General features: G+C 37.6%; 1 protein-coding gene and 1 pseudogene across 2 annotated transcripts; one reads left to right on the top strand and one right to left on the bottom strand.

Annotated features, from left to right (window-relative positions):
* The first annotated feature begins 2,107 nt into the window (after positions 1-2,107).
* On the top strand, positions 2,108-3,854 carry LOC104747572 (eukaryotic initiation factor 4A-6-like). Its single transcript, XM_087486997.1, has 2 exons — positions 2,108-2,774; positions 3,051-3,854. The coding sequence occupies exons 1-2, from the start codon at positions 2,550-2,552 to the stop codon at positions 3,696-3,698; spliced, it is 873 nt and encodes a 290-aa protein (XP_087343123.1). The 5' UTR covers positions 2,108-2,549; the 3' UTR covers positions 3,699-3,854.
* Positions 3,855-9,359: 5,505 nt separating this feature from the next.
* Positions 9,360-11,099, bottom strand: LOC109129293 (uncharacterized; annotated as a pseudogene). Its single transcript, XR_015581670.1, has one exon. The product of XR_015581670.1 is annotated as an uncharacterized LOC109129293 (transcript).
* Between the last annotated feature and the right edge of the window lie 695 nt (positions 11,100-11,794).

The raw sequence follows: 11,794 nt of genomic DNA, 5'->3' as shown, positions 1-11,794 counted from the left end.
TAGATGAATAAAAAAAATATGGATACAATATCCCACATCCCCTAAAAAATTGAGCAATAGTTCAGAGTCATACTATAAAAGAGACCAAAATGATTCAGAATACAAATGCGTAGAAAGCTTAATTTACCAGGCATTCAAAGTTAAAAAAACTTTTATTTGGTTTATTCCAGTTCTTTATTTTAAATATTTTTAAAAGTTAAATATTATAAATATTAATATTTTTAGAAAGTTAAACTTTATAAAATATTAACAATATTTAAAAGTTTATGAACTTTCAAATCTTATAAATATTTATAAAGTTTAAATATTATAAATATTTCAACTTTTAAAAAAGTTAGAAGACTTTTAAAATATTAATAAAATATTTAAACTCTTACGAAACTTCAAATATGAGAAATACTCAACCGTTTTAAGAATTCTAAGTATTATAAATATTTCAATTTTATTAGAAGTGTCAATCTTATAAAATGTAAATAGTTACAATCTTAATAAATAACATATCAACTCAATCTAATATTTATAATACAAAATAATAAATATTAAAAATTAAGATGATATAGTGCAAATTAAAATATCTCGGGACGGGGTTATATAGCGGAAAGGGTTTTGTCGATATTTATATAAATTGAAAATATCATTATTTTGGTGTTACACGGGTAAAACATCATTTCATTATTTTGTTAACACTATTGGTATCAGAGAATAGACATATCTAATTAAATTGATTAAATAAATATTATGTAAAAAATAAATTATATTACAGTATTATATGGTTTAACCTATAAAATTAACAATTATTTAACTAAGAAATAAAAATTATAATTTAAATGTTTTAATTATAAATAATTTGCCCCGTGGTATACCGCGGGTCCTAATCTAGTGTTTCCTTTAAAAATAGATGTTATAATAATAGACAGAAAAATATATTCTTGTAACAATGTAAAATTATATGAGAACATTTTATATATCTTTAAATTGGTTTAATTTGTGTTTTTTATTTCTAAATTATATGGTATATTATTTCATTAGAAAATATATTAGATGTTAAAACTAGAAGACAGAAAGAATATATTCTTGTAACAATGTAATTTTTTTTTCAAAAGACAAACTACATACACAATACATTATTTAAGATACATATACAATGGAAAAAAGAGAAAAATATATATATAAATGTTTAAAATGAATGAAAAGGACATGTGTCACATGAATAAAACGTCAAATATTACATTGTTAGGCAAAATTAGAAAACGATTTGTCATATATATAAGATATAAGTTAATGGAGTGATGGAGTGTATCCTTTCCAGAGGCATTGATTGTTAGAGATTCGAGACGGATTCTGTAGAGTTAATTTCAATGGTGCAAGCTCCTAAGGAGTGGCCGGCTTTCTCTACGCTTCTTGATGAGTTCCAGGTGCTTAGTGCCTCCTTGCCTCTTTTCACTCTTTCCAAAATCCTAAGGACGTCCAATGTGAAGGCTGATTGTTTAGCTCGTTCTTCTAGATTGCTTTTGTCGAAAACGATTTTTGTAAACAACTTTCCTCCAGTTTGGGCAACCAATCTAGAAGTTTTATTTTAATTAATGTTAGGTTGAAAAAAAAAATACAAGTTAATGTAAAATAAACAAAGCGGATCCACGTTGAAGATAATGAAGTTTTCTAACCATTAATTAATCCATTTTTAACAATACTTGGAAACGAATATATCATTACGTGCTGTAACATGGATATCACTTAGGGGTTAAATGTAATCGATTAACAAGGACGGATCCACGTTGAAGATAATGAAGTTTTCTAACCATTAATTAATCCATTTTGATAGTACCTGCATGCAATCTCAGTTATCACTGGTCTCGATTTTTCCGTTCTCTTTTGGATTTTACCGATCATGTAAACTCAGCTTATTAGCCAAAATCCCAAGAATATCTCTTCATTTATTTTTGTAAATAATAATGTACTATACATGTATGCACTGATGCTGCATCAGTGATGCACATATATAAATTTGTAATAGTATGCTATGATGGTCTCATTAAAATAAATGTAAAAATGATATATATATATATATATATATATTCATAAATTAATCAAACGACTTTCTCCACACAAAACGAAAAAAGAAAAAGAAAAAACAAAGAGGAGACTGAAGAAATTCATCGTGGGTTTCTTTCTCTCCGGCGGCCTCCAGGTTCTGACACAAGCTCCAGTATGGCTCCTGAAGGTACACAATTTGATGAGGGAGAGGATGATGATGAGTTCTTCACCTCATATGATGAGGTCCATGAGAGCTTTGATGCCATGGGCTTGCAAGAGAATCTTCTTAAGGGTATCTATGCTTACGGTTTCGCAAAGCCTTGTCCTGTTCAGCAAAGAGGAATTGTACCCTTTTGCAAGGGTCTTGATGTGATCCACCAGGCACAGCCTGCAGGTATTAAAAAATCGCCATTTTCTGCTCTGGCGTCTTGCAGCAGCTTGATTATAGCCTTGCTCAGTGCCAGGCTCTCGTTTTGGCTCCCACCAAGGACCTTGCTCAGCAGATTGAGACGCTCATGGATGGCCTCGGTGAATACCTTGGCGTCAGGGTTCACGCCTGTATTGGTGGACGTAGAGGCCGTCAGGATCATCCCGTTCTCAAGGCTGGTACTCATGTTTTGATTGGAACTCCTGGTCATGTTATGGACATGTTTCGAAGACAATATCTTAATACTGACTTCGTCAAGATGTTGGTCCTTGATGAAACTGATGAAATGCTCTCCCGTGGTTTCAGGGATCAGGTTTGTGATCTTCACTTTTTTTTTTTTTTGAATTACTAAGAAGCCCGGGCCGTACATCCTCTCGGGCCAGGGACCAGAGCAATTTATATGGTCTCCTCCCAAGCGCCGTCTTGAGCTATCGACGCTTGGTGATCTTTACCTTTACCAAGTTTGATTATATGTATCCCTACTAGAATATACAGATAGTATTATATGGTTATTACGTTGTTATTACTATACTCATGTGATCAATATGACTTTGTTATATATGTTGTACTTTCGGGTTGGAATTTGCAGATCTATACCATATTCCAGTATCTCCCACCTAAGACTCAGGTTGGGGTATACTCAGAAACGATGCCACCAGAAGTTCTTAATATCACAAGGAAATTCATGAGCAAAGCAGTGAAAATCTTGGTGAAACGTGATGAGCTGATCACACTTGAAGGTATCAAGCAATTCTACGTGAACGTGGAGAAAGAAGAGTGGAAGCTCGACACTCTCTGCGATCTTTATGAGTTTCTAGCTATCACTGATCAGAGTGTCATCTTCGTCAACACTCGTCGTAAGGTTGACTGGCTCACAGAGAAAATGAGAAACCGTGACCAAAAAGTCTCAGCAACTCGTGGAGACATGGACCAAAACACAAGAGACATCATCATGAGAGAATTCAGGTCTTTTTCATCTGCTATTCTCGTCACAACCGATATCTTGGATCGTGGTATTGATGTGCTCCAGAAAGTCTCTCTGGTCATAAATTATGACCTCCCAACTGAGCCGAAGGATTACCTTAACCGTATCGGAAGAAGTGAAAAGTTCGGGAGAAAGGGTACTGTTGCAATTAGCTTTGTGACTCGTGACGATGAAACAATGCTGTCTGATATTCAGAAATTCTACAATGTGTACGTTGAGGAGCTGCCAGACAACGTGAATGATTTCCTGTGAAAGAAGAAGAAGAAGAAAGGTTACTTGTTTGTATCTCTAGCTATGTTTTGTCACATTTGCTCCCCTTTTTCTTTTCATTTTTTCCAGGTATGAGTTAAGGGTAGATGATATGGTTTTAATTTGACTTTTTATATACAATCCATGAGAGGACTACCATGTTGGACTTTCGAATTTAACAAGGGCCGTGTTCGTTTGGTTGATGCATGCGGCTGCGGCAGCGCAACCTTTTTGATCACCGCAACTAATCGACGTCCAAAATTAGAATCAGCGTTCGCCGCAGCGTCTTGCCGCAAGCACCTGCGGCAACCAAACGAACAACGATACATGCGGTTGCCGCAGCCGTAGGTACTTGCGGCGACCAAACGAACAGGCTTACGAGAATCTCTCTCCTTTGAGACGTTGATTCAATGTACGGCCTTCAATTCAATGTATAGCTTTGTGTGTATTGGTTTTGAGGTGAGTCAATAACTAACTGATTACAACACATTAGGATCTACCTTTGATATATCCTTGAAGGACAAGAGTGGTCGTAGAGGAGTTGAAAAATATTCATAGTTTCGTCAATATCTAATCTTTTTGTTAAAAAGTAACCCCAAAACTTCGCTGTCCTGCATCAGTCTAATATCTTTAAACCATCGTCTGTCCTCCCTCTTACTGAAAGCCCTCTGATCAACGTGGTAAATGTAGCAAACTTCCATCTAATCGCATCTGTTTTCATGTCACTGAAAGTGTCAAGATAACATAGACTTTGATAGATGGCACTCTCAATTGCTTCCGTGGCATTCCCTGAGAGAAAATTTTAGTGTGGTACTATACTTTATTATATAAGATATCAACGATAATTATCAACTTGAAAAGGATTTTTTCTTGACGAGAGTGGTGGGAATACAAGTTTCATAAAGAATCAATAGCACAAAACCTTAAAGCTTGAACAAAGAATCCTTCCTTTGTTAATGTTTAGAAAATCTTCTCAAAACTAAACATAAGCTCTGTTTTTCCTTGTGATCATACATCCTTTTTATGATCTATATTTATAGGGTTCTAGTCTTCCTTTTCTAAAACCTACTAACTTCCTTTTTAGTTTAGTATTACAACTTTTCCTAGATTCCTAATTCCTTTAAGGATATCTATTCTAGAACATTCTAGAAGCTTAACCAACATTTACCCCCTTAAGCTTCAAGTTGTTCTTCATGAGATCTTGAACTCCGATCATCTCTCTCATTTCAGAAAACTTGTTCTTCGCCAAGGCTTTGGTAAGAATGTCTGCACGCTGCTCTTCTCCAGGTACATGCTCCACTTCAAGTAGTCCATTCTCCACACACTCACGAATGAAATGGAAACGTTTGTGAATGTGTTTACTCCTTTTGTGAAAAACTGGGTTCTTCGTAAGTTCTATGGCCGACTCATTGTCAATGCGGATCATAGTCTTCTCATACTTTTTCCCGGTGATCTCACTTAGCAAATCTTGAATCCATATAGCTTGCTTTGCTGCTTCCGTTGCTGCAGTGAACTCTGCTTCACATGAGGACAAAACAACTATCTCCTGTTTTTGTGAACACCAGGTTATAGGAGCTCCTCCGAGATAAAACACATGACCTGTGGTGCTTCTTCCGTCATCAGGATCCGTGTTGTGACTACTATCACTATAGCCTATAATGTGTGGTGCTCCTCTCTTGTATGAGACTCCATAGCTCACTATTCCTCTCAAATACCTTAGGATCTGTTTCAGTACAATGCCATGTGATTTTCTTGGATTATGCATGTACCTGCTCAAAATCCCTACTGTGAAAGCAAGATCCGGTCGAGTATGTAACAAATATCTCAAGCATCCAATCCTTCTTCGATACTTGGTTGCGTCAATCTCTGGTTCATCAAGTCCTTTTGACAATTGCAATCCGAACTCCATTGGTATTAGCGTCGAGTTACAGGAGTCTAAACCAGCTTCCTTAAGGATTCGACGAGCATAGGCTTCTTGCTTGATTTCTATTCTGTTGATTCCTTGACTTACTTCAATACCAAGATAGTAAGTAAGCTTACCAAGGTCGCTCATCTCGAACTTAGTAGACATTCCAGCCTTAAACTCCATGATGATCTCTAGTGTACTTCCTGTGACAAAAAGATCATCAACATACACGGCCACGATCAAAATCTTAGTTCCTTCTTCCTTGCGATACACAGAACTTTCTTTCTGGCACTTGTTAAACTTCATGCTCTTAAGAATTTGATTGAGTTTTGTGTTCCATGCGCGAGGAGCTTGACGTAGTCCATAAAGAGCTTTCTTGAGTTTGAAAACCTTGTGTTCTTCTCCCTTCTTTTCAAACCCTTCAGGTTGTGAAACATAAACATCCTCTGTTAGTTCACCATGTAAGAAAGCGGTCTTAACGTCGAGATGATGGATTTCCCATCCATGTGAAGCTGCTAAACCAATCAACATTCTAATTGTTTTGAGTCTTGCAACCGGTGCAAAAACCTCATCAAAGTCAATCCCTTCTCTTTGTGCATATCCTTTAGCAACAAGTCTAGCTTTGAACTTGTTGATTGTTCCATCAGCATTCCTTTTAATCTTAAAAACCCACTTAAGACCAATTACTTTAACACCAAATGGTTTCTCACCTAGATCCCATGTATTGTTTTTGTTAATCGAGTCGATCTCTTCTTGACAAGCCTTTGTCCATTCGACTGATTCTTTTGCTTCATGATAACTTATAGGTTCATCATTTAGCGACAGGAGGAGCATTTCACTTTCTAGATCAGCTAGAAGAACGTAGTCAGCAAGATAACTAGGAGGGTTGTGTTGTCGACTGGATCTTCTAACCGGAACTGGCTCTGTTTCGACATTTTCATGATCCTGCACTTCCTCTTCTTCTGCAGTTTCTTGATCTTCTGTGGGTTGAGAACTGTTGTCAGTGAATGGTCCTTGTCCACCGTCTATAGTTTCTCCCCGTGTCATTCGAAACATCCCTGGTTGATATCCTTCGTTGTCTGCTCCCTTCCAAGTCCAAAATTCCTTCTCATTAAACACCACATCACGACTAACTACCACTCTTCTCATTGTTGGGTTGTAAAGTCGATATGCCTTAGTTCCTGGTTCTATGCCGAGATGGACAAGTGTTTGTGATCGATCATCAAGCTTCTTTAGATGCTCAGCTTCTACCTTTGCATAAGCAATGCAGCCAAAGATCCTAAGATGCTCGATACCCGGCTTTCTTTCTCTAAGGCATTCATATGGAGTTTGATTCTTTAGAGCTCGAGTAGGAACTCTATTGATCAAGTATGTTGAATGTCTTACAGCTTCTCCCCACAAATAATTTGGAACATTCATTGCCTTAAGAATGCTCCGAGTCATCTCCATCAATGTCCGGTTTCTCCTCTCAACTACTCCGTTTTGTTGAGGTGTGTAGGGTGCTGTAAGGTGCCTTCTGATTCCATTTGCATTACAAAAATCTTGGAAGTCTCTTAATGTAAACTCTCCACCTCTGTCTGTGCGTAGAGTTACAATCTTCTTGTCACATTCCCTCTCGACAAGTGCTTTAAATGATTGGAACTTCTCAAAGGCTTGACTCTTCTCTTTGAGCAAGATTGTCCACATATATCTAGTGTAATCATCCACTATTACAAAGATATACTGATTTCTAGCAAGTGTGGCTGGTGATATAGGTCCACACAGATCAGCGTGTAACAACTCCAATGCTCGAGTAGACCTATATTGAGTTGCATTCGGAAAAACAAGTCTCGTTTGCTTTCCTACCAAACATGATTCACACAACTCTTTCTTACCTGTGATTTTAGGCATGCCTCGAACCATCTCTTGTGTGGACATAGAGTTCAACGTTGTGAAACTGATATGACCAAGCCTCGCATGCCACTTCCATAAATCATCTTCAATCCTCGAGTGTAAACAAGTTGGTTTGCCTATCTTTAGGCTGATCTTATACAGTCTATTGGGAGAACGAGTTACTTTGACTAACAAGCATCCATTAGGATCACGTAAAGTGAGATAATCCGCCCTCATTCTCACATCGCAGCCATATTTTGTAGCTTGTCCTAAGCTAAGAATATTGCTCTTCAACACCGGAATGTAGTAGATGTCTGTTAAAAGTCTCTGTTCTCCGTTTTTTCCTTCAAAGAGGATCGATCCTTTTCCTCCAATGCTGACACAAGATCCATCACCAAATTTTACAGTTCCTTTGATATTCTCGTTTAACTCAGAAAAATATCCTTTCTCTCCTGTCATATGGTTGCTTGCACCATTATCCAAATACCAAATTCCATCTTCTCTCTTGTTTACTTCGTACTTCTTTGGAATCACCATCTCCTCATTTAAGTACACAATTTCATGCATATATAAGGCTGTATCTACTTCCTCTGTCTCGTTTTTGTTGAGTTCTCGTTCCTTTACGAACTTCACTGGACAAACAGAGGCAAAGTGTCCTGGTTTCTCGCATCGGAAGCATATAATTTGAGATCTGTCCTTTTGATCTCGATCTTGAAAATTTCCTCTTCCTCGTCCTCTGCCTCTGTTTCCTCGACCACGCCCTCTGCCTCTGCCGCATCCTCTACCTCTACCGCTGTCTCCGTCCATATTTGAGAACAAGAGGTTTTGTTGAGTTTCTTGTGCTGCTTGCCCGTTTATACGAGCCTCAAAAGCTTTAAATCTCCCAATAATGTCTTCAAAACTAGTCTTGTTTAGATCTAAGACTTGTTCAAGAGAAGCAATGAGGTGTATGAATTTATTGGCGGGCAGGCTATTTAGAAACTTCTTCACCAACTTTGGTGCATCAAGAGGTTGACCTAGAGAGGCTGATGTCGAGGCTAACTCTGATAACTTACCTGAGAAGGTATCGATAGTATCTGAGTCTTTCATCTTCAGATTCTCGAATTCAGACATTAAGGTTTGAAGACGAGTTTCTTTGACGCGTTCTACTCCTTGATTTATCGATTTGATGGCTTCCCAAATATCTTTTGGTGAGTCTTGTTCACCAATTTGCAGAGTCAGGCTGTCTGGTATAGATTGGTATAACAAAGCTGTTGCAACGTCATTCTTCTCTTCATTGTCCGTTCCAGGCTCGATTGCAATCCAAGCTTTGTGAACTCTTAACGTCGCCTTCATCTTCAATGTCCAGACGGTGTAATTGGTTGAGTTCAACATCGGACATTGAACTGCGGAGGTTGACGTCGGCGTCTTCTCTGATGGTTTCGTCTCAGCCATGATTCGTATGAGCTCTCCTTACCCTAGGATTTGCTATGATACCAAATAAAGAATCAATAGCACAAAACCTTAAAGCTTGAACAAAGAATCCTTCCTTTGTTAATGTTTAGAAAATCTTCTCAAAACTAAACACAAGCTCTGTTTTTCCTTGTGATCATACATCCTTCTTATGATCTATATTTATAGGGTTCTAGTCTTCCTTTTCTAAAACCTACTAACTTCCTTTTTAGTTTAGTATTACAACTTTTCCTTTTCTAAGTAGATTCCTAATTCCTTTAAGGGTATCTATTCTAGAACATTCTAGAAGCTTAACCAACATTTCACAGGAAAACACACAATGTCTCAGACACACACATACACATGTCCAATACTGCACAAAAGAAGTTAACAAGGTTACCAAATAAAAAGTCCTAAACAATCATTAGAACAAAAATTCGTCCCATCAGACAATTTTAAGAATACATAACTCGAGCAACGACCGTCACATCGACCGCAAATCGGTCGAGCATGTTACAGTTATTGTATAGAACTTTCACCGTCACATGGTAGTTATAAAATGTGTAGCCTGACTTCATGTAAGCAGCGGATCCAAATACACAATTAAGGTGGATATTGATGTAAGATTTGTTGCATGTATAGAACCAGTTGCTTGGATCTAGTTTTCCCTCACATACTTCGCACCAATATGTTTCATTTGAGTCTTCTCCATAGCAAAGAGAGAGTGGAAGTGCATCGTATTTGTAGTGTAGCTTATCTGGAACGGTGGCGCACTTATAACATAAAGAAAAATCACATAGAGTACACTGTAGATAGAAATCAGCACCTTTGGTCTTGCAGCCCCCACATAAAGCCTTTTTTACCACAGTAGAAATGGGGATAAATAAGGGATGTTCATGGCTTTTGTGGGTGAAAGAGCCAGTAACTAAGATGCATCTAACATCTACCTGAAACCTTCTGCAGCTACCCTTACAAGCGCACTTGTAACTAAAACCAGCGAACGCTCGAGAACACGCCACACATTTCAAGAAATTGGACTTTGTTGGAGGAAGCTGGTCAAGAAAAAGAGGGTGTTGATGCAATGCATGATCTAACTTTCGAGGAAGATTTGCGCATGCCTCGTGTAGAAAAAAATCGCATTGCGTGCAGTTGTAGAAATTGCGGGAGTCAATATGAAGGATGCACGCTTGACATTGTTTGTCCTTGTCTCGAACAGCATTGTACTTCTCAAGCTTTAGATTATGTTCATGACAAAAATATCATCACCAACAATCTTGAATGGCGCAACATCTTCAGTTTCGTCAAGTTCTTCCGGCTCCCATTCGAGTTCTCTCCCATCCCATATCGTCCGATGAGTTGCACATTTTGAATGGACTACATAAGAACAACAATCATCGTTGCAAGAATATTGCCCATACATGTTGTCAATTGTTTTGTAGCAAAGACGACACGAATATATAATTTTGGGTGGGAGAAAAGGAGTGTAAAAAAGACGATGAGGGTGACGGGTGAGTTTTATGACGCGTGGTAAGTTTATACAACTCTTATGGACCACATAGTTACATTGATAACAAGCATAACTTGGGTCTGATCTTTCTACCAACCCACAAGCATCACATGGAAGCAAAAGTGGTCGAGGAAGGAAAGTTAGTGAGTGGTGATGGCTTTTTGGATTAGAGATAGTAGGAAGTGGGTACTTTTTGGCACAAGTGGTACACAAACCAAAGTCACAGAGAGAACATTGGTAGAAATCAGATCCGTAGAAAGAAGTTTTTTCAAACAATTCTTCTCCACACCAAGTGCAGGGTGGTATGACACCAGAGCGGGCGAAGGAATTATCTTCATCGTTGTCATCGCAATGGGAGCGGGAGCTACGCATGATTCCGGTTCTACGTTCTATACTCTTGATAAGAGGATGTTGTGGGTGATAAGGATGTCTCATCTTCCATGATTACAACCACTGTGGATCTCCACTTTACATGTGGTACAATAATAGAAAACACGACTATACTCATCTCTTTCACACCTAAAACAAGCCGCATGACCGTATCGGGGAGAGAGGGCGTGAGGATGAGCTGGATGAGACATATGGCATACCACCTCTTCCTCTTGGCCATCAGACATGATTATTTTTTTTTTTTCTCTCTAGCTTCTTTTGGATTGTTTTTTTTTTTTGTTTTTTCTTCTTTTGATTTTTGATTGCTATTGATACAAATTTGAGTGTATATTTATATGGTTGCGGGCAAACACAAGTAACAGTTTATATTCTTAAGAATGACCCAAATATAATTTTATTTTATATGCAACTGGTGTGACAAAATAATAAGTTTTCCTCCAAAACATGTCTCCAGACTGTCTATATGAGTATATGTGAACAGACCCACGAGGCCACGATATTCTCAATTTATATATTTTACAATGACCCAAAGAAATAAGTGATTAAAAGTTATGGCTGACTTATCCCTAAACTAAATTATGTACTCCAAATACAACAATTAAACAGGCTGTTAGTGAATTGAAATATATTTTGTACAATAAGACAAAAAAAGTTTACAGGCTGTTTCGATTGTACAGTATTTATAGATTACAAGTTTACAACTATAATTTTGAAAAATTAATATACTTGAAAACGAAGCTGTAATCAATTTACAAGGACGGATATATCCACGTTGAAGATAATGAAGTTTTCTAACCATTAATTAACCCATCATCTTTGACTTGGTCGATGTTTGGTTCCCATCATAGCCGTGTAACCACCAAACATCGACTGGATCATTTCGTGTAAAGATCCAGCACACTGCACACAGAACGTTTCATTCATTAAAATATCAGATTCAACTGCATTTTTAAATCTTGCTTTCATCAAAAGTTACAAAATCCTAATCCAGAT

Source organism: Camelina sativa, chromosome 15, assembly GCF_030686135.1.
Source record: "Camelina sativa cultivar CO46 ecotype springtype chromosome 15, ASM3068613v1".
Taxonomy (NCBI): Eukaryota; Viridiplantae; Streptophyta; class Magnoliopsida; order Brassicales; family Brassicaceae; genus Camelina; species Camelina sativa.
This window is presented reverse-complemented; position numbering and strand designations above follow the sequence as displayed.